The sequence below is a fragment of the Eleginops maclovinus genome, chromosome 11, assembly GCF_036324505.1.
Source record: "Eleginops maclovinus isolate JMC-PN-2008 ecotype Puerto Natales chromosome 11, JC_Emac_rtc_rv5, whole genome shotgun sequence".
NCBI lineage: Eukaryota > Metazoa > Chordata > Actinopteri > Perciformes > Eleginopidae > Eleginops > Eleginops maclovinus.
The window spans coordinates 9486895-9509388 of NC_086359.1; the positions used below are offsets into that span (position 1 = coordinate 9486895).

The 22494-nt window shown below is 42.9% G+C and overlaps 1 protein-coding gene across 1 annotated transcript; it reads left to right on the forward strand.

The window, feature by feature from the left end:
- Positions 1-7093: 7093 nt before the first annotated feature.
- Positions 7094-20737, forward strand: nat8l (N-acetyltransferase 8-like). Its single transcript, XM_063896028.1, has 3 exons — positions 7094-7525; positions 8631-8795; positions 19310-20737. Exons 1-3 carry the CDS (start codon positions 7222-7224, stop codon positions 19675-19677), a joined length of 837 nt encoding a protein of 278 aa, XP_063752098.1. The 5' UTR covers positions 7094-7221; the 3' UTR covers positions 19678-20737.
- Positions 20738-22494: the final 1757 nt, after the last annotated feature.

Consider the following 22494-nt stretch of genomic DNA (forward strand, 5'->3'; position numbering starts at 1 on the left):
AAAAACACCATAAACTCATTAAGTAAAGGCTCTACTTCTTTAATTCATTCATTGACAACACTTCGCCTGCCGCCTCACATAAATGGGCTATACTTAAGATCATATAGATAATATGCATTTGACATAAGTGTATGAGTTGTAAATAATAAGACAGTCTTTTTGTGTTTCTCTACGGCTTAAGGTTTAGAGAAAAGCATCGGAAACAATTTGGACAATAAATGAATCATTGATGTTATTTTTAGGCAAAAGGTATTTTCTAGTTCCAGCTTCAAACGTGTGAGGATTTGCTACTTTTGTCTGTTTTATTTGACTTTAACTGAGAAATCTTTGATTGTTTAGACAAAGAAAACCATGTTAAGGTGTCACATTGAGCTCTAGGCAATTTTTGGACATTTCACACTAAATTATTCACCCTTTTATCAAATTTACCAGAATAAAAAGGATATCTTAGCATCAGAAAACTATGCGAGTGTTATTTAAATATCTTACAATCAACTTCAGAACATAAAAGGTGATGATTAAAGGTGGTAAGTCTCCACTTCTGTAAGCATTTCAATTTTGAGCAACACCTTGATTCATAGCAGCTCTTCCCCTCTGTTCTCTCAGGAGCTGCAGAGCAACAAACCCACAGAGCAATGGATGTGTGTGTGGGGAGGCGGGTGTTACCAGCCACAGAAGTGATGTCTTAGGTCCTGCTTCTAAGCGGACCTCATCTCCTCCCACACAGACACACTTTTTAAATTATTTACAATAAAGTCTAGTGAGATAAGCCTGCAGTACCTCGCCTCCACCAGCAGGGAGAGCTCTGAGTGAAGGCATGCCGCCAGCTGTGTCGCAGCGATGCAGCACTCTCTACTTCCCCCATGGATGCAAATGCAGATGGGGTAGAACACTGTAAATAGATCCAAAACATGAAACCGAAGCACTACACTGTCCACCGTGTCCTGCCAGGAATCTCAGCCCACAGGGGCCACCGTGCACCGCCAGCAATATCGAGGCAAATCCCCCTTCACTGCACCACAGCTTATTACACAAGACCCTATTCTGTTGCTTCAGCAGCTACCACTTTTATGGGAAGGAGTCACATCAAGTAAATGCTGAATCACTCTGAAAAGCCTTGTCGTCAAGCACTCCCACTTTCTTCCCCCCTCTCCCTGCAGGAGCCTTTCAACTTTCTCTTTCATCTGCTCCAAAGCTGACTGAATCCTTCCAGCTGTTTGAAATACTCTGCTGGGGGCGAGCAAGCAAAACCCTCCGATGTTTCCCTCATCTTTTATCTTACTGAGGCATACATTCGACCTTGCCACAAAAGTTTTGTCAAACTTTGGATCTTATTTTGCAGAACAGAACACCTAGCCCCCCCTGCCAGGGTGAATCTAAAGCCTGTAAATGTATAATTCAGCCGTGTACTCAGTGTGAATGAGATGACAGATATAGCACAAGACTGCAAGCAGATATTCTAGTTACTATAGTTTTTTCCAACCCTTTTTGCCCTGTCAGTGGAGCTCAAGCACCCTTTCATGTTCATTTGAGTTGATTTTTAAACATATTGATGATGTAAAAGCTAAATACGTTGTCAAACAACTGTAAGGATTTACATTTGGTCTGATCAAGTTTGCAGTCAGACTTCAAGCACTTGGAGGGGCAACATTTCAACCATTTACTCATTACTTTAAGCTATCTATTTCCTCTTTATGTTGGTGACTTTAAGGTACATATTTGAACTGTGTTTTGGCACATTTTCTTACTTTCTAGCTAAATATTCAAACTATTTTATTGTGACTTTTATCTATATATTTATCTCAATATTTGAACTGTTTATTGGGGAGCTTTAGGTATTGTTTTCACTGTTTAACACTGAATCTTTAGCTAGATGTAATATTTGACTCTTCATTAATGTCTTTTATCTAACTTTTTATTGATAACTTTAAGGTAACTACTTGAAATGTGTATTGATTCCTTTTCCTTGACTTTTTTCCAAGCTTATTTTTTTTACCTTAAAGCATTACACTGTATCCAATTATGAGATGGAGACGGCTTGGTGGCACCAGCATCCTCCAGGGGAAGTGATACATTTTCAAGCATCTTCATTGTGTCCGACGTATAAAAGCATGAGTATATTCAAAGCAAGAGGTATGGATTTTTGCTCCAAGCAGCATATTTTCTTCTTAAGCTGCTACTTGGATGACTTTTGTAGGGGTCTGTGAAGAAGAAAACAATCAGAAAGAACTAATAAATAATGCAAATTGTTGCAGATTTTTTTTCAACATGGTGGTCGTTACGAAACAATCAGTGAGATGCTTTGAAAAATGAGCGGCAGCTTGTGTGAAATGAAACTGAGAAATAAATAAAGCAAAAGCTGTTCAGCAGCTGGTAACGCTTTTTTCCTCCCTGGACCAAAACACCCCGTCATTATTTGGTATCACCACTGGATTAATGAGAAAATGACATCCCCTCACTGCACCAACTCACCTTAATAATGTTAAAGGAAAATGTAAAGGATACCAGTTTCAAGCTCTCTGTGAAGATGTTCAGTTATCAGAAAATATGTATTAAAGCTTCACATGGAGGAAACGTACACAAGCAGATCTGGAGTCACAGAGAATATTCTGCTATAGTCTCCCCAGGCTCGTTTCAAACATGTCCCGATACTCTTGTTGTTCTAAGAGATATCTCCCCTTGTGAGAGATATGAAAAGAAAACTCATGGCCACAGTAACAAGAGGACGCTGGAGAATTTGCCAATGTTCGCAGGGTACCATGAATAAGAGATGCTCATGTTAATGCATTAATTATATATATGTATATTTCTGCTGGTCCATCATGAATTACTCTGAGAAATCTGAGAAAGCAATCTGAGAAAGCGCATGCCCAGTGCTATGGAAGAATTTACCCAAGAGACGGAGAGATAAAGTCACATTGGAAGAGACACTTTGAAAAAGGAGGACAAATCGGGGTTTGAAATTCAAGAGATGAAAAGTGAAATAAGCACAGAAGCTGTAGGACCGAAGCCTTAAGAAGGGCAGAGTTAGATGTTTAAGGTACCGAACATGAATAGGTGGTTGGTATAATGATTCTGCATCTGTTGCTCCACTTTGGTTCATCTCTTTTCTTTCTAACCCAAGGACATCTCTCAACAACGGGCCATATTCATTAAACGTCTCAAGACTGACATCCTCCATAGCAACAAGGTCAAAGCGACGTCTTCCAATCAGCCCCAGCTGCTGCATGAGTTAAAAGGAAATCACTTGCGATACTATAGGGCCTTTTGGGGTGATTCCTAATGGAAAGTTAAAACACTTCCAGATTATGACCTCACAAATTGCCTCATTTCATGTTTCAGAAACGTTGGAGAATTTGAGTATAACTTAGTGCTGCTGACATGTGACCACAAGAGGGAGACAGACCTCAGGTAGACACAAAAGCACACACCAAAACTTTTATTCTGTCTTTTTTCGATGTGGCAGAAGAATACTTTGGTCTCAATTTGAAAAAGATAGGGTTTCAGTACCTGCCTCGGCACAGTGATGAACTTACTGTAGCTGTCTTAGGGAAAATAAATGTTGGTGTCTAGTACCTCAGCTATCTCAGTACTGTGTCATTCTTAATGTGTTTTCTGCACTTATGTATGTGGAGGAATTTAGGGGTTTAAGTCAGGTTGTAAAATAGTGGGGTGGCTGTTAAATATTTTGGAAGGAGAAAATTCACCTTTAAAGACAACATTTCTGTACGATATCTGTTTGCATGGCTGAAATCATAGGAGAAGTGTGTGTGAAAAAGAATAATCTGCGCAGTTCTTTGGGACAGGCGGTGTCAGACCAGGAATGGATGCTTAAATGGGATGAGTGTTTCCTGTATCTCGTTTTAATACCTATCAAGACACAAATTGAGGAGGTTTTCGTCTCACAGAGCCCTGGCTTGTCCTCATAAAAGTCATGAATGCCATTCGTCTTGCAGTCTGGACGCAGGAGATATCAATTAGAGCTTTCTGCATTTTGTACACAAACAACCTTATCAGGCTGGGGAGACAGACGAGGGGGTGGCAGGCGCCAAGGGAGTATTTGAGGGAGATATGTGAAAGAAATAACCAACCTAAATAAAAATGATTCAATGAAAATACATTACTTTTAATTCATGGTCAGATCTAGTAGTAGTTAGTTTTTTATATTGTATTTATTTACTAAGCATTTACATTAACGGTAGCTCGCTGCCACAGAATAATTAGCCTCTTTTCATCTCCAGCAAGAGAAAATATTTAAGTTTAGGATCTGATTTCCAAAGCACACTTAGAGGTCAACTTGACCTTCGAAAAAGGCAAAATAAGATGCAACATGACCATGAGCAGTGTGTGGCTTGGGTGGGGGTTGGGGAACCTAGGGTAACTAAAGAAAAAGGGGGTTGTTTATATGTCTGTGCCCAGGGCCCGGTGTTTCATAACCCTTCTTCAGAACACTACATGTGTGTTGCTTATTTGAGGAATGTGAATTTGCCTTTTTTTTTAAAATGAAAAGTGCTTTAAAAACATCCCAGAAAAGACGATGAAAACCAACCTTCTGTACCCAGCAGACGGCAGACTTCTGAAAAGCCGAGTCATGTCTGGCCCGCCCTGCTGAAAAAGGTCAGAGGTCACTGCAGGAGCAGAGGCAGGAGAGTCAGGAGTGGCATGATGTGATGTTCAGAGGGGGGGGGGGGGGTGTTTCCTCAGCTGCAGGAAAACACAAAGAGTCAGAGGTCAGACTCAAGATTATAACAATTTGCTCTGAGGAGCTGCTAACATGGCTAGCAAACAAGGCTCAGAGTTATTTACGCGTGCTTGTTGGGTAATTGTTTTCTTCCGTAGAGAAAAGAACATAACCGTGAGCTGAACTCTGGACATGGTATTAATGCGTTGCCACTTCTATTTTACAGCACATGCTGTGAGTTAACCACACTGTTGAAAATCCATCCGCACTCGCAGCTGACTCGCTTCACACTGACAGCCGGATTGATTATTATGAGATGTTTTGGAGACATGTGACAACGGTCAGATAAGGGCTGCGTTCAGAATCACACACTAAAGCTCTGCCTCCTACATACTGAATCAGTGTCGACTGAAACTGGCTAGTAAATAAAGTCATGTGACTGACACGGCCAATCAAGCGTTAATTGGATCAATTCATAACATTTTAACATACACAAAATCAACATAATATGCCTTTAGAACGCACTACATACTCATACTTAGTGGTAAAAGTAGGCACATTTAATTGTATTTGTGGTTTATTTATACATTTGTGAACATTTACTTTGAATTGGGCTTTTGGAGTTTCTTTTTTTGAATTCTTCTGTGAGAAAATGTAAATAATGAGTAATGGGACAGACCATTGGGGGACAGACACATATTGGAGGCACAGACTTGCTACTGCATTGGAAAAATAACACATCATAAAAATATATATGGCTTTTTTAATTACTTTTACATGTTTAAATTGTGGTAATTGGTGTACTTGCTTTTCATTTATTTTTATTTTCTTCTCGAAAATGAGATGTTTTCAACTTTACTGCTTATTTCATGGTTTTAACATCACCGACAGAACTTGAAGGCAGCACTTGCAGGAGTGGTAGAGAAAGGCTCACTGCGCATGCTCAGAGCATCTTCCACCGGGTCGGCACGGTGAGAGCCCCGCTGCAGAGCAGGTGCTGATGCGTGGAAAACATCTTTCGACTCATTTTTTGCCAAATGTACGGGCTGAGCAGAGTGTATGAGGACTTTGTAAACTCTGCAGGTTATCAGCCACTCCTCCTCTTTAATATGGTGGGAGGAGGAGGAGGAGGAGGGGGAGGGGGACACCTTAAGGAGGAGGGAGAGGGGGTGGCTGCAGCCTTATCAATAGCAGGTTGATCCAGTTCAAACTAGTTCTACGATTGTGGCTCTTCTCTGGGCTTAAATGAAAACATTTCCTCAGTTTTCTTATTTATGGTATTAAAATAACTACATTATTTTGGGGATATCACTATGTGCAAAAACGGTGCTGCAGTATTTACGTGATTACATTATTCTTTCCAGCAGCTTTTATTATCTTTGATGGGTGATGATGACACAACCTCAGCGTTACATTGGCGCTGTCAAAATGAAAGCACACGCAAGTCATAGCACCACTTTTGTCCCTGAATGGGTGAGGGTTTAATGATAATCACGGTTAATTACAGGGAGGGTCGGGGGGACAACAAAGGGTCGGATCACCAGCTCCCCCACCGTGCCTAAAGTCGGTTTTCTGGTCGGTGCTGATGCTTTGGTGCAAGTCTCAGACAGAAGGGCTGATGGGAGGTTTCAGATGCGCAGTAAGGCGAGATGTATTCTCCATGTTGAGGCTGTTGCATGACAGGAGCAGGGTGACAAAGCGGAGGGAAGCCGGGGAGGAATCACTGCAGTGCAGCAGAGCTGTCAGTCAACAGGCGGAGGAGGCTGCACTCACACATTATAAGGCGAATAAAAGCTGATTTTAACGATTAAAGTGGGATTTCAACGCCGATTAGTATCAGAATATAGAGTATTGAAAACATTTCCACCTTCTTATGTCAAAGTAATATATTTACATGGGCAATTACGTAATTTATAAACGATCTAGGTGATTAGAAACGAACTATTTTCACTTCAAATTGATCATTAACCTACATTATAAGTAATAATAACCTCAGATTTTCATTATAAACTGCATTCGCCCTGTTGGAGCGTTTCCTCCTGTTTGACGCATCGGCCCCGCTTTACCTTGCGCCTCTGTATCGCCTCCTTTAATAGCCCTCTCAAAAAACCGGGGATCCTCCTCATTGAAAGACATTAAGAAGCCAAACCTGTTTAGAAACAGCAACTCTATACTCAATATCGCCATCCCACCCACTTCTCCTGGACTCACATCTTTAAAGCCCACACTTCGCCGACTCTGATCAGATGCAGAGAGAGCCACAGTCTGCCTCACCCTCCTCCCTCTGTGTTTCCACCAATCTGTGACTCGAGAGGTCCACCCCAACCCCTGAACCTGAATCTACCCGCCCTGCTGGCTTATAAATACGGCTTTAATCACACCGGCACTTCTTGGTCGTCAGAAACGCTCAGGGTTGCAGCAGAACATCCCCCTTCGTCTTATCCCATTCATCGTTTCTCTGTTTTAAAACAAAAACCTCATCCATTTTCACACTCCCCCCCACTTTTTTCCGAGCTGTAGTGGTTTGTGCGGCCAGTTGCATGCATTTTTCGTCTCCCAAAATGGTTTGCGAGACTAAAATTGTTGCGGACGAACACGATGCTATACCTGGGACCAAAAAAGAGTCGATTATGTGGAGCTCTTCGCCGGCCAGCGCGGCTCTGAACCCCGCAGAGGCGAAGGATGTGAGGAAAGATGCGGTTTTTATCCGCGAGTTCGAGTGCGGGGATCATGAGGAGGTGCGGCGCATCTTTTACGAGGGTATTATGGAGAGGATACCCAACACGGCGTTTAGGGGGCTCAGGCAGCAGCCCAAGACCCAGTTTTTATATGCTCTTCTGACAGGTAAGTTCCCTCTGTTTACCTTGCATCATGCATCTTTACACCCACTTTCCTATAACAACATTAATGATGTGTAAGGAGTTATTTCTAATCTCTGTTGCGCTTTCTTTTGATGCTCCTAATGTGATTTATTGGAGGAACTTGTCTAAAAACTAACGTGTAAATGCACTTTATGGCCCTGAAGTTAAAAAATGTGTTGCAGCATCACCAAAGGGTGCCTCTTTCCACCGGCACTCACCGGCATGTTGCTCCTCGCACAACAAAAGGCATGGAGGGGCGCATGGTGCACGTGTATAACCGGCGGACCCGCTGATTTTGTGTGATGACATGCCGGCTCCGTGAATGAATGAGTGAATGAATTTGAGGATTGGCCCACGGGGTGCGCGAACGTACCCAAAGAAAAGCACAAACCACCTACGCCCGCGCACCCCAACACTCACATTAAAATCCCCCGCGGCGCGCACACGCTCCTATCCCCTCCTCCTCCCCGCCTCTGCGCCAGTCATGCACTGATCACTTTTGGCTTTTGTTGATATTAAAGCCTATCTTTAACGTGTCCGGTGCCTTTACGCACGCCAAAATCTAAGAATCGGTTGACATTTCGAAATATTTCGGCTGGAAAAAGTGGTAATTTGGCACAACCAAGAGCCTGCCTGTGAAATTCACAAACAAATTCTATTTCCGTGCGGTTCCAATATGATATTTATAGGTTGAATTCCCCATTGCACCCCCCTCGTCATGTTTGACACTAAACTGGAATAAACTCTAGTTATTGCATGAAACACAACATGCTATGCAGCATCCAGCCTGCTTTGTAGAGACTGCGCCCCCCAGCGTTACACCTGACTAATTACTGGAGTATGGACTGAGATGATTTAAGGATTTGAATACTAACATGCACTGGAAGTTTGACCCTGCTGTACTTATGTGCCTTACTTCACAGTTCTTTGCTGCATTGTGTCTTATCCTGATCTCTTTGATGTAGACTTTCACTTCATTGAAATGTCTTATTGCTCTTCTTGTGTCTGTGTGTTCAATTTCCGCCAAATCAAACATGTGATTCTCTTTTCTGACAGGTTTCGTTTATTTTTCTTCCATTTCTCCATAGTAATGTGCTTTTTCGTGACCAAATCCGTCACGCTGACCTGCTGTGCGCCCCTCTTTCTCATGGGCGCGCGCTACTTCTACAGCAGGAAAGTTATCCACAGTTATCTGGACTGTGCTCTGCACACGGACATGGCTGACATAGAGGCTTATTACATGACACCCACAGGTAAGACGAAGGAGAAACGTCACCATCCTTAATAGACTATTAAGAGACACATGTCTGGTTTGTCAGTAGGCAATGCTCCACCACCAGGGTTCATTTAAGGTATAACAACTTGTAAAAAGTAAGGGGATGTAACTTTGCTGCAGCTGGAAGAATAAGAGGTAATGATGTAAGGCATCTATTGTAAAACTAGCCAAGAATCTTCAAGCAATCCAGAGGCAACTGATCAAATATGCAGCTCCTCCACCCTTCTTTCCCACCCCTCCTCCATGTCTCTCTCTCCACTCCTTCCCCCACTTGCTTCCTCTCTGAGCTCCACTTGGTCACGGGCTAGGCGGGGGGAGGGAGGTTGCATCACAGGGCTATTGATCGCCAGGGAGGAAACTGCTGATACACTTTCTGCAGTACACTCAGTGTCGGCAAGGCTCATTTCCTCCACTAAAGCTTCTAATTGGGAAAATCAATCCACCTCCAGTGTCATCGCAAACTATTCATTCTCTCAAGTTTGGCCAACCACAACCACAAGTGACTTCCTGGACACGTTTATCCCCTGTTAACCCGAAGCACGTGGCCAAAATAAAAAGCAGGTGTTAGTTAAGCCAGTCAATTGCCCCTCCCCATTGTCTCTTTCTCTCTGACAGTGTGCCCTCTGGCCTGGTAATCCACCACATACACAACTGCAATTTAGCATTCCCATTATTGCCGCAGGGCCGAGATGGTTTAGAGGGGGTCAGGCCCCACTGCTCATGGACAATGCTAATGATTATATCCGTACAAACTGAAAGGGCCCAGGGGGACAAACACCTGGGAACAGGCACGTAGACCTGGTGGACTTCACATCCAGGTCACTCGTATTTACTGTTGTACGTGTACAGAAGGGTGCCTTGGGGTATCCCGTTAAGCGACACTGAAAGTGAGGGACGGGCTAGCAAAACACACTGGTTTCTACCAAAGTTAGAGCAGTTTTGATTATGTAACACTAGTTTTTCTTTGTGCTGTGGGCTCCATTGGAAAAAGATGATGTCACATACTGCTGCGTGCCAATCAGGCTTTGGAAACAGTTGAATCTAATGACAGTTGTGGCGTTTTTTTGGGTTATGTTGATAACTAAATCGATCAAATCAGACCTTATCTTTGATTTGTTTTGCAGTTTGGAATGATTATTTAATGAAGAGAGAAAAACTAACCCCATTACTATGGCCTTTAAGCCAGTAATCTGTTGGAGAAACAAGGGGTCTCCAAAACCAACGGGGAAATCCTTCTGTCATCTGGAAAGAGATGGATTCACAGAAAAATGTCTTGCAGCAGAGCATAGGAATAGCCAAAAACCAGTAACTGTGTGATTTGACTCTTACTCTCTAACTAGCTGTTACTACACAAGGTAGATCACTTAGCTTTCCAGCAGAGCCAGGTGGACCTGAACTGCACAGTTTATGTTGGGATGTGTGTTATTTGTCAGGCCTCAGAAGTGCGTCCACAATAAACACCAGCTGTAGGAACAAACATGTAATTCATTCAAAGTGAAAGGAATAATCTTTCAAAGTATTGAGGACAGAAGCAGCTACAGTAACGAGTAAATGTATAATTGAGGTTTGTGTGTGTGTGTGTGTGTGTGTGTGTGTGTGTGTGTGTGTGTGTGTGTGTGTATCCACATCTTAAAACATGATTTTAATCAGTATTTACTGAGATGTTTTGATGTAGTGTTTGATGAATCGTAGCATTACAGAATATGACTGCAACCGAGCAATTAATCAAATTAAAGGAGAAGCGGTAGTTTAAATGCAGAGAGGAAGAGAGATTAAAGACAGGGAAGAAAAAGGGCTACTCCTCAGTTACTTTCTTTGACATTTAGGCAAATTGCGACTTGATTGAACTCCAGTAAGGAGACAAGAGAAGATTGGCTGAGCCGACGGGAGCCACGTATCCCTGAACACATCACTACAATGACACACTAATCAATGCTCTTATCTCCTGTGTGTGTGTGCGTGTGTGTGTGTGTGTGCGTGTGTGTGTGTGTGTGTGTGTGTGTGTGTATGTGTGTGCGTGTGTTGTGATCAATCACTGTGCTGCCACTTAAGGCCAGCTGTCACCTCTTTCATTTGCCACATAATAAAGTGTGTGTAGGAGAGAGGCTTCAAAGAAAAATTGAAAGAACCCCGTTGTAAAAAATCTCAAAAAGTCTATTTAAATTCAACAGTTCCAATAAGCGATTGACAAGTTAAAACTGATGCTATTAAAAAAATATCAGCTGGAGGAAACCTCTTTCCGACTCCTCTTTCTCTGTCCCTCCTTGGACGCAATGATGGCTCAATCTGGCCGTCAACATGTCCACCACTGATGTGTTAATAACAACAGTGAAATGACTTTTAGAAACTGTTAACGAAGACGAAATACTTCAATCAACTGAAATCATTTTTCTCACAACAAACTATAGTGAAACGCCATTGAGATTATTTATCTTTAAGCCTTTTTAGCTACCATTTTCTGCACTGTTAATCCATGTTGAGCGTGGGCTCCCTTAAACTACTGAGTTATACAGAAACTAGTAAAACTATTTGGAAGAACCACAGTTTGCATTTTAATTGCCGGTGTTTGGGTGTGTAAAATAAATCCTATCATTTGGATGGATTTCAGGCGCACAACACCAAATAAGACAATAAGACAAATAAGAGTCAATAGTCAGGTTTTTTGGGGTTTGTTTCCATTGTGTACTCTATGTGAGCATAGAAACCAATTTTATATATTTTAACTCAACATTTAATTCCCATGTATGAGCATATTTCTGGAAAATGTAATCTGGGAAATGCGGTTTTGTGTAAAACAATGAACAAGCTAGGGTAGATTAGCACGGTAGCTTTCCCAGAGCTAACAAGCTTTCTCTTTAAACCCGGAGTAGCTTTAGAAAGCTGCTTAAATATTGAAGTCTACCTCTAAGGACACTTTCTAGCAACATCCTTGTGAGTGATTGCTTATGGCACCTTCACCGCTGTGTTCATTTGCACCAGTGTTTCTCATTGTAGCGAGGGCCCGCTTCATGTCAGCGGCTATCTCGTCAAACAGAGTTCGCCCGGTCGTCCGCACCCCTCACAGGAAATGAATATGGAAGTAAAAGCTACAATTACTACGACTCTCCATTACCTAATCTCCGTTTTCCCCACATGTTGAGCAGTAGGCGGACATTATACCTCCCTCCCTCTGAACTTTTTTACCCGCTCAATCACTGCAGGCCACTCTGGAGCGGCTTAGTGCCTCCAAAAAAGTGAGTGTAATATAATGAGGGCGACACGAGACACTGAGCCAAATCCTCTCTGGCTGAAAGTGATACCCAGTCAGAAACGCTGCCTGTTTAATGACGAGTCATGGCCACTGCAGCGTCTCATCAACGCGTTATGAAACCAGTGCTCCTCCACTGGTACCTGCTGGCCTTATTTTAGCTATGAAAGACAGACAGGGATAGAAAACGGGGGCATCCGGGGGAGGGGTGCGCTCCTCAACTCTATGATGTATTTAGTGTTTGTGTGGGAAACAAAGATAAATAAACTGTGAGCACACAAACAAAAGGCTCTCCTGGGTATATTCCTCAGCACCTCAGATTAATAAGGCATCCTTCTTTCTATCCCTCCCTCCTCTCACCGAGCTTTCTTTCTCTCTCCCACCTGTACCGCTCCTCCTCTTCCTCTATCTATTTCTCATCCACACTGAAGGTGCAGAGGAGGCGCTGCAGTGGCCGACTGGGTAATCAATCATCTTGCCAAAGAGGAAGGGAAGTTTCCTCTCGGCCAAGGACACAGCCTTCACTCTCTTTCAAAGAAATATGATTTATTGTTCGTTCACTTATCAGTGGCAGGCAGGCAGCAGACAGTTACTGCACTATGCTGTTAGCTTTAAGCCATAGGTACAATAACAGTCCCCCAAAAAATAGAATAAAGTGCTGAGACAATAAGCCAAATAGACTCATCAACTTAATTATTGAGAAAAGCTAAATACGACTCGTGTCCAGATGTTAAACTATGAGGATTTACTTCTTCTTTCATGCTTTTTATACCTGTAAATTGAAATAAATTGGTGTACTGCTGGTTTGAAAAAACAGCAATTCCCAATCCTTTAAGTTTGGAATAACTATAAAGACAATATAAGAGGAATGGATCAACATGTTTCCAAACATATGCTTGTCCTTTTCATGTCTGTACACTACATATGAAGCTACAGCCTCCGGCCGGTTAGTGTAGCTTAGCATAAAGTCTAGAACAGGCGGGAAAAGCTAGCCTTGCTCTCTGTAACTCCGCCAAAAAAGCAAATTAGCAACTATTTCAAAATAGCAATGCTTTATTTATGGGCGGTGGTGGCGAATTCCATAGGGGCTTGGCCTTGGGAACTGGAAGGTCACCAGTTCAAGTCCCCGAAAGACATAGTGCTACCATGGTGTCCCTGAGCAAGGCCGTTCCCTACACTGCTCCCCGGGCGCCGTACATATGGCAGCCCACAGCTCCTAACACTAGGATGGGTCCAATACAGAATGAAAAATGTCCCCTCTGTGGGACGATTAAGGGTTTCTTCTTTAACCATTGAAGCAATAACGTGACAATCGATGTCGGCTGATTCATTTAGTCCCTGATTTACACAGATTGATACTAGTCTTACGTCTTACTAGTCTTCCTTTACGTCAGAGGCTGACTCAGCTGTACTCAGAAACTGGAGACCTCACCAGTCCATTACTTCAGCTGTACTCTGCAAATACATGAACACGTGTATCTCTCCTCTATTCAGCGTTTTGGGGGGGAAGCGGAGTCGATCATTAATTATGCATCGCAGCCTCACTACCCTCGGCCTTTGTTTCACATTCTGCTTGAATCAATAGCGAACAAAGACACTCATTGGAAGGAGTAGATGACGTGCCGCTTCATTTATCACGGCGTTTTCTCACTGCCTTGAGTCTCTGGTGACCAATCCCATAACCTGATCGCGCCAGATAAGCAATTTTAAAGCCTGTTATCGATTAAGTGTGTGATTGTACTATATATTTAAAGTGACTTATCGTGTTTAAGCCGTACCGAATTGGTTGATTTACACAGGAAAAGTATAGATTGGGATGTAATAGAGTCGCATTTTGCATGCCTGTGTGAAGCTTGGCCTTAAGAGCAATAGAAGGGGCTCAGGCTGTAGCAGCAGCCATGTGAACGATGGCATGCACACAGTTAAGTGTAGCATGTGCGTAAAATGTGAGCATCTACCTGCAAGCTTGCATACAAACAAGCAACGTGCTTAGGCGCGTAAATGGGCAGTAAAACCCAGAGCAAAGGCCGATAATGACTTCCTCTGAGCTAATGGATGTGCAGCAGGAAGGGTGCACGTGGAGTGAGTTGAGTGTGACAGCACAGTTCAATGCATCACTCTCCTTTGCACATTGGATTTAGCCTAAAGGCCAAGATCTTGCTGAAGACTGCAAATCTGGGCTCTGATACTCATTAATTATTCATTATTTTGTGTTGTGTATTAGTGTACACATCTAAAAAAGCTAGTCCTGCGTCTGAGGGTCACCTTCCTCCACCCTCATTTGTCCGTGACGAAGTGAGGAACTGCTGACGGGTGGGTTAGACATGACAGGCTAATCCATACTCCCAGCATGCACTCTGACCTGAGGAGAAGGGTGCGTCTGTTTTACAGGACAATGAAGCAGCATTTAAAGCGTTTCTCCTTTAAAGGGATAACTCGTTAAACAGTTACTAGTACTAATTTTACTCCGTTTGACTAATACTATTAGAATACAAAGACAAATTATATCAACATCAAGACCACGACTATTGTGGTTGATATATTGCATGGTTTGACAAGATATGGGTCTTTTCGGCAAAGCTAGGCGCAAGAAATGTGTTTAAAATGTATTGATAGGATAGAAAAACACACCCTAAACACCTAATGTTCACTAGGTTGAAATTTGAACACTAGAAGCAAAGGCTTCTCGACAATTAACGCCAGGCCGGGTCAGATTAATCATGCAGTGATGCAACAGTTCAGACTCAGAGGCATTACTCAATGTGCCCTGCAACAATGACGCGCACATGCTTAGGAGACCTACGAAATAACACTTAAAAATAACCCTTAAATGTGCTTTATTATAAAATCATAAAGCGATGTATAAGCGTCTGACTGGGCCTACACCCAGAGAGCTGAGGGCAGAGGAGTGAACGAGGCACAGTGAGGAGCCGTCTAGACTGAATGCTTATCGGATGAATTATCCGTCAAGGTTTCTTGGGAAGGAAAAGAATAATCCTGTTAGGCACCCTAAAAACCATCCCTGCGAGAGCGCCATGTTTCTTTCCTTTTTATGCAGGGTTCATATCTAATCATCAGCCTGTGTTTAACACTCCCACACACACACACACACGCAGGGAGGCTTATTAATGAAGCGAGGTGGTTAAAGAAATGAGATTAGGAATACAGTTTCTGCTGAAGCTCTTCCTCTGTTTCTTGCCTTGATTTATTTCTTGTCTTGAGATCATCTGTATTCTTCAGGTCCCCTCCCCCTTTGTAAGAATGGTAGATTTCCTCCCTCCCCCGTCATGTTTGTATGCCGTAGCAGCAATAATGGATCCTTTCATTGCTATTACTGTTAACACAGATGCCTCGCCTCCCTCCTCCTCCTGCGTTGCTCTCACTTCTACTTTCAGAGCGACACATGAATGACTTCTTCTTCTTCATTCTCCCCCTTTCCTCTCGTATACTATCTCCTTTTTTTCTGAGTGAGAAAGCTCATTCATGCAACTTTTTAGCCTCACAATTGGTCTTAACATGATATTACTATATTAAGCTCTGTCCTTAGCAACAAGCTGCCGAGTGGAGCAACAGGGGGTTTTATTTTGTGTCTTATTCACTCTGTGTCTCCAATCAATGTTGTGGTGGCATGGAGGACCAAGAAGCTTCGCCCTTATGACTTGTAGGTGGAGTACTAGAACAAATGGAGGTAGATGGGAGTAGGAAGAGAGATATTTAAGAGAGATTGGCCAAATATATGAACTATTCCAAAACTTTACAGTACATTTGCAACTCTTGGTGAGGACGGAGCGTTTGGTTTTATATCTCAATAGTCTCTTTCATTTCTAACTAGTGGTTATGTTGTTACTTAAGTTACTCAGTTAAACTTTTTTTTCGTTGCATAAGGGACATGAAAGTCGATTAGAAATGTAATTGTGATACATCAAAAACCAATGTATGCTTACATAATTTGTAGTATGGGGACGTTAGACTTTAGACGACAGGGTTAGCATGACTGGTCCTCTGTCCTGGATCTTGGGGGCTTTTGAGGAGAGTTTGGCAGGTTTTCATCAAAGGTTAATGGTGAATGGAGACATTATTGTGTCTGTTTCTTTTGGGGAAAATTGGAGAGTCGCCAAGTAGTTAGACATTGAAGAGAATACTAAGATCAAAGCTGGACGAAAAATCGAGTCTAAAATGACAACATACTGGTATGGCTAGAGGAAATGTCAAGGGATCAGCAAAGTCATAATGGGACCGTGAATGCAATCCATCCTATAATTGTTGTGATATTTCAGTCTTTGCCGTCTGATATTGCCATAACCAGAGCTGTGCCAATAACATGAGGCATACTCACTCACAGCTTCCTTGAGGCCTTGCTCCAGAGGGGCTTTACAATGGTTGTAGGAAAAAGTCAGTCTTGGGATTCCAAATGGGGAGCCTCATGGGCAACAGTTTGCTTCCTCTAACTTGCTCTTTACATTTCTCCCAGTCTCGATCTTCCTATTTCCAGGAAGTGCAGAAAGGTGCTGAACCCATGCAGTTTAATATCAGTGTCAGATTCAGCAGATGTGATGCTCCTTGAGCGGTGAAGTCAGAGGTCAAAACTCCCTGCTCAGATTTCACAAGAAAAAGCAGAGTCGGAGGGGAGGAAGAGGCAAAGGGAGATGTGATTATTATTTTCTTCAGTGTAGTTTATTGTCCCGTGTGCTCTGAGTGTTTTTGAGACACGGTGTTAATACTTGGTCTGATAAACAGAGATGTGGTTAGCATGCTGTCCTGTCCTTCCCTGATTCCTGGCACAGGCTCAGGTCAGACAGATGGTCAGGAGGGCTTTATGCAAGCCCCCCCGTCTACACCAACACACACACACACGGTGGTAATGGTACCGGGAAAGTGCCACAGGAGTTGACACTGCAGCATTAGTAACTGGCAATGATGAAACATCATTCCATAGAGTTAGTGAACGCCGCAGGACACTGAACCACTGACAACTTTGTAAATCTGAGTCGTTCAGGCATTCTCCTAAAAAGTCGTCCATCAAAGCGCCACATTTTTAACTACAAACCAACAATTTGTCGGCCCTCAAAGGGCAACAAGACAGGTGTGATTGATTGATCCAATTTTCGGAGATGAAGTTCTACTTTTACAAGAAAGAAACATGGATATTTTCAGAGATTAAAGCGTGATGTAATGTAAGTTTTTTATTAAGTAGCAAAGTGTAACCTGCTCACGTTTTTTCCCCCTTAAATAACCACTTAATCCCAGAGAATAGTCATGTTTTTTCTCATTTTTGTGGGAATATTAAACACCTACAGTGGCCCTAATATGTTATCATAAGTGTCAGTGACAGGGGGATGAAACAGTAGGCTTTCAGGTGTGTTTGTTCTTAGTTATTCAGGATGTTTTAGTAATTTGTTGAGCTCTGAATCTTCCCACATGTAATTCAAAATCCCAACTCCCCTGGGAGCTTAGTGAAACCCGGCCAGACTCTCTCATTGATGTTATGCCCCTGTCTAGCTTTCACGGTGGGGAGTACTCGGGTTTTCCTGTTAACGCAGCAACCAACATATGACAGTTGTTTGATTCAGTAACAGAGGCCTGCAGGGGCATCAAACCCCTCCTCGCACACATGGACTCAAGCAGCAGAGCATGAAGTTAATGTCACCGCCTGTTTGTGTGTGTGTGTGTTCTTTCCAGTGTGCGTGAGAGGGAGATTCAGCAGAATAAAAGAAGAGGAAATTATGAGTAAAGGCGAGGAATGAAGGACAGAGCGAGAGAATTAGGACGCAGGTTTTTACTTTCGGAAGGTCAACTGAAGCCAGCTACCTTAACTATTACAAACAGATGGTATCTTAAAACAAAACCAATGCCAACACATGCCGTATATACTGCTGACATAATAAAAAGGAGGTTTAAAGAGTCACTTTCTATAAGTTATAGTACAAAAAAAGCTCTGTAGCTTACTTTGTCCAACAAACCTAAACTATTGTCACTGATAATTCCATGTACACCCAAAAATAATTCACTATCGTAATCACTGTGTCAAAGAGAACAGCTTATACATGCAGAACGAATGTAAATCGATATTAAAAAGGGTGGATATGCAAGCACTAAGAGGTACTCTGGTGGAGGAGCATTGTCTGCTGACATTTTTTATGTGTTGTTGTAACTTTGTCTGTCAACATGTGTGTTAGTCTTTTTATTTTTTTGTGTGTTTAAGTGTCTTGCTTTACAGCTAGTCCCCACACACTATGAGCTTCTGTAAAAATACCAATGTTTTCCCTCCCAAACACATGTCTGAGAGTCCTAAGTGACCGCTCTGTCTCGCATTTTAATCAGCAGCATCTCACCGAGTGGCTAATGCCATTTAGCTCCGGTCAGGCTCCGTGTCCCTGCCCTCCTCACTCATATTCTCCTCCCTTCTTCTATTCTCCCTCCTCTCAGAGCATTAAAGCCATTAGGACATGATGCAACATGCTGCTAATGCACACACAGGAGGACGTTGACTTTGAGTTCTCCAAACTTTCATTCAAATACTTTTTCCTTCCTTTATTCCTTTCCTCAATCCATCATGAAGCATGTTTTGTGTGTAATATCCATTATGTAAGGCTGTGAATTGTCTCCAATAAGTAGAAGTTTATTGTCAGGGATTGAAAATACTTACTTAACTATACTAACTACTTTAGGTCCTGTTCTTCAACGATTAATCTTAAGGGAGTAGTTTGATATTTGGATACATTTGGGTTTTTCCACTGCACGGTTCGGCTACTCACTTTAGTGCTAGGTTGTTTTGTTTTCCACAGATAGTTCCTCTTCGGAGTAGACCAGATTCTGAACAGATTGCCTGTGTGAAACTACTGAGATATTATCTTCAACCAAATAGATGAATGTCAAGTGTATATCATAGTTTTCCAGGCTGCCACTTATTGTCATTTGGGTCGAGTCAATACAACAATGGTGGTGAAATAGCTGATAAAATGGGGCTGTTGCGCTAATGACGATTCTCCCTATAGCTAACCTTCTTCTAATGGCTGAGCTAACTTGGAACCATGATCGTACCAAAAAAACAGATCAATTTCCAGGTATACACATCTATTGCTAATGGAAAACCAAAATTGGAATCATCCGTGCTAATTGACTAGAGGTGAACGATGCAGTGGAAATGCAACATTACTCTGCAATATTTCCCAAAACGTTGAATAATGCCTTAAAGTGTGTGTTGACCTAATTTAACCAAACGTTTGGTGTCTTGTTTCTGTCAGGTTCCTGTTTTTGGGTGGCGATGCTCGACGGACGCGTGGTGGGGATCGTGGCAGCGCAAGGCCGCGAGGACGACAACTCGGTGGAGCTGCGGCGCATGTCGGTGGACTCTCGTTACCGCGGCAAAGGCATCGCAAAGGCACTGGGTCGTCGCGTCCTGGAGTTCGCCGTCCGCAACAACTACGCCGCCGTGGTCCTCGGCACGACGGCTGTTAAGTTGGCCGCCCACAAGCTGTACGAGTCGCTGGGCTTCCGCCGAACGGGCCAGAGCGAGGACTACCGGCTGCCCGGGATGAGCCGCACTCCGCTGGAGAGGCTCTTCTTCCAGATCCGCCACAGCCGCTACCGCCTGCAGCTCCGTGAGGAGTGAGAGGTGACAGAGAGAGGGAGGGAGAGATGGAGAGGGGGAGATGGAGAAGAGAGGGACAGAGAGAGAGAGAGAGAGAGAGAGAGAGAGAGCGGCGACCCTCCTCCACCCGAGAGCCCAGACAGCATCCTTTCCTCTGACAGCTTTTATTTATTTTGTGTCATTAGAGATAACTCCGAGTACTACTTAACACTATTTCATCTTAAAGTCACTAACGTTTTCATTACTATTATGCTTCTTTTTTTTGCTGTTGTTTTTGTATTATACTTTTACATTTTTAAATAAGAGTTTGTTTCTTTTCCTCTATTTTATTAAGATATTTTTTTGTACCTTTACCCCACCCCTTTTCACTGTGGGAGAAAAACAAAGGCTTTTTATTGAAGGCATCTCAACACCCTCCCCTGATGATGTGACTCTGATCAATGCTCCCCTTCATCACTACTCCACAATGTCCTCTTTACCCCCTCCCTTATTACCTCGAGCCTCCGCTCCCCTCCCACACTCTCCCTACAGCAAAATCCAACAGATGGGTGAGGCGCAGGAAGGTGCAGTGAGACATTTGTCTCATTGGGGGTGGACAAAGCAGTGGATTTGGTTGGGAGGGGCAGATATGGCTTCCTCGAGAGCAAAACAAACACACAGAATAGTGTTTGGGGAGCTTGTGGAACACACTCTTTCCAAAAGCTCTTCAATGTTACATTTCTGTGTGTGCTCTGTGGATATAAAGCGAGTCATTTGGCTCTCAGCCAGCCGCTCAAGACGCCATATTGAAGCACAGCGAGTGTGTTACTGACCCCCACAGTGAGAGAGAAGGATGGCAGGATGGTTACCGGAATATGCACCCAACGCAGTGCATCTTCCCCACACACTCCTCCTCTCCCTTCTCCTCACTGATTTAATCAGATCCCTCCCTTCTATTGTTTTATTAATCACTGGAGCTGTGGAGAGGCTCTCTGATTGGTCGAGGGGACAGGAGGTGTGGAACAGATCCCATGATACAATATAGCTGCATGTCAGAGCTTGTGTGTGTGTGTGTGTGTGTGTGTGTGTGTGTGTGTGTGTGTGTGTGTGTGTGTGTGTGTGTAGTGTGAGTGTGTGTGTTTGAGGAGGCTATGGTCAGACATTCCTAAACAGCATATGATGAATTTACCTATTTTTATTTCTTGCTATGAGTCAAGTATTATCAAAGTAACTACTTTCTATGTGTATTTATAAACCGTTTACTCATAGAGGATACATTCTAACATTTTGAATATGTTTAGTATTTGACTAATAATTAGTAATTTTCTAACACATATTACCACATTGTAATATGCAAATTTTACCGTCAAAACTACGACAATTACCAAGTAGCCGCGCACTACGCTCCACAGACTAATCCAGGTTTTTAGGGAACAACTTGGGTAAGACATGACTACTAGCAATACTTGCAAACCTGTAACTGAGCACAAACAGCAAATAATTATCTATCCGATGTATTGGCATCCCCACTTCCTCATGTATTTATAGTGTGGAGAGTCATGTAGCGAACAAAACGTCCCCCATAACACCTCTCTCCATCTCCATCCCCTGAGCATAACAACCAGCAGTAGATTCAGTCATCCATGACTCTGAGCCTAAGTTACGCCTTCATACCATTTGTAAAAAGTAAAACTTAAAGCAAAATAAAATAAAAAAATCACATAAGATGAAAAAAAGAAAGAAAAAAATTGAATACAAATGTAATCGTCATGAATCCCTCCTCGCCTTGCCACCCCTCCCCCCTAAACCCCCCCGACCTCCCATACATGGATCTGTCTGCAACCCTGGGCTAGACCCTAAACCTTCCATCTGAACCCTCCCCTGACCTTTGACCCTTCCTTTCCCCAGGCCACGCCCATCTCCCGCCCATCACTGCATGCGCCACAGAGCCTTGCTGCACTGCTTTTATTACTCCATTTGAAGCTTGTTGGACAAAACCTTAGACCCCGCCCCCTTACTCTGATGTCATCCAGGAAGTGTGACGCTCAGGCTGGTGCCAGGTTGCAATGGTTGTATGGGTGTGATGCAGGAGATAAAATAAGTGTGTGTGTGTGTGTGTGTGTGTGTTCAGATACACTCACCGACTGCAGCACTGTCTGGATGACATCATGCCTGCCAGCCAACCAACTGTAGAATGCAAAAGCAATGCAAGTGTGGCATGCCTCTGTACCCAGTGTGTGTACGGTGCCTGCCCTGGCAAAGTGTAGAGAAAAATTTATTAACGATATATAAATATAAATATATATATATATAAAAAGAAAATAAGCTTCTTTTTTTTAAATGAACATATAAAGAAATGTGTGTTTCTTTGTCTGTTTGAAAAAAAAGAACAATTGCATGAAATGTGTCTTTGAATGCAAAAATAACTTTTAGGGGAGAAACTCCTAGCACATGGCATACAGTGGAACCGTAGACTTGTCATTTTTGTTTGGTTTTAGAGTATTTTATTTCATGGGAGGGAAATGAATACGAGCCACAAGCCAGTGCACATAGATCTATAGGAGCGTAACGTCTTGAAAACTTGGAAATTCAGATTTAATCGTCACTGGCTGCAGGACAAAGAAGTGAGTTTCCTTTCTTTATCACAGTGGGAATGAGGGGCATAAGACTGGGGAGCATCAACGCTCTTCTTCTATTAAACCAGCGTGTAGTAAGGGTCGTCAATGGGCATTAAACTTGATGAAAGAAGTGCGTTTCCATGCAGTATATAGTGCAAAGTTCTTTCATCCGCTAAGTCCTTTGCCAAGTTTATCATATGCAGATAAAGGAAATGGGCAGCAGGATACCGTCAGGACTGTC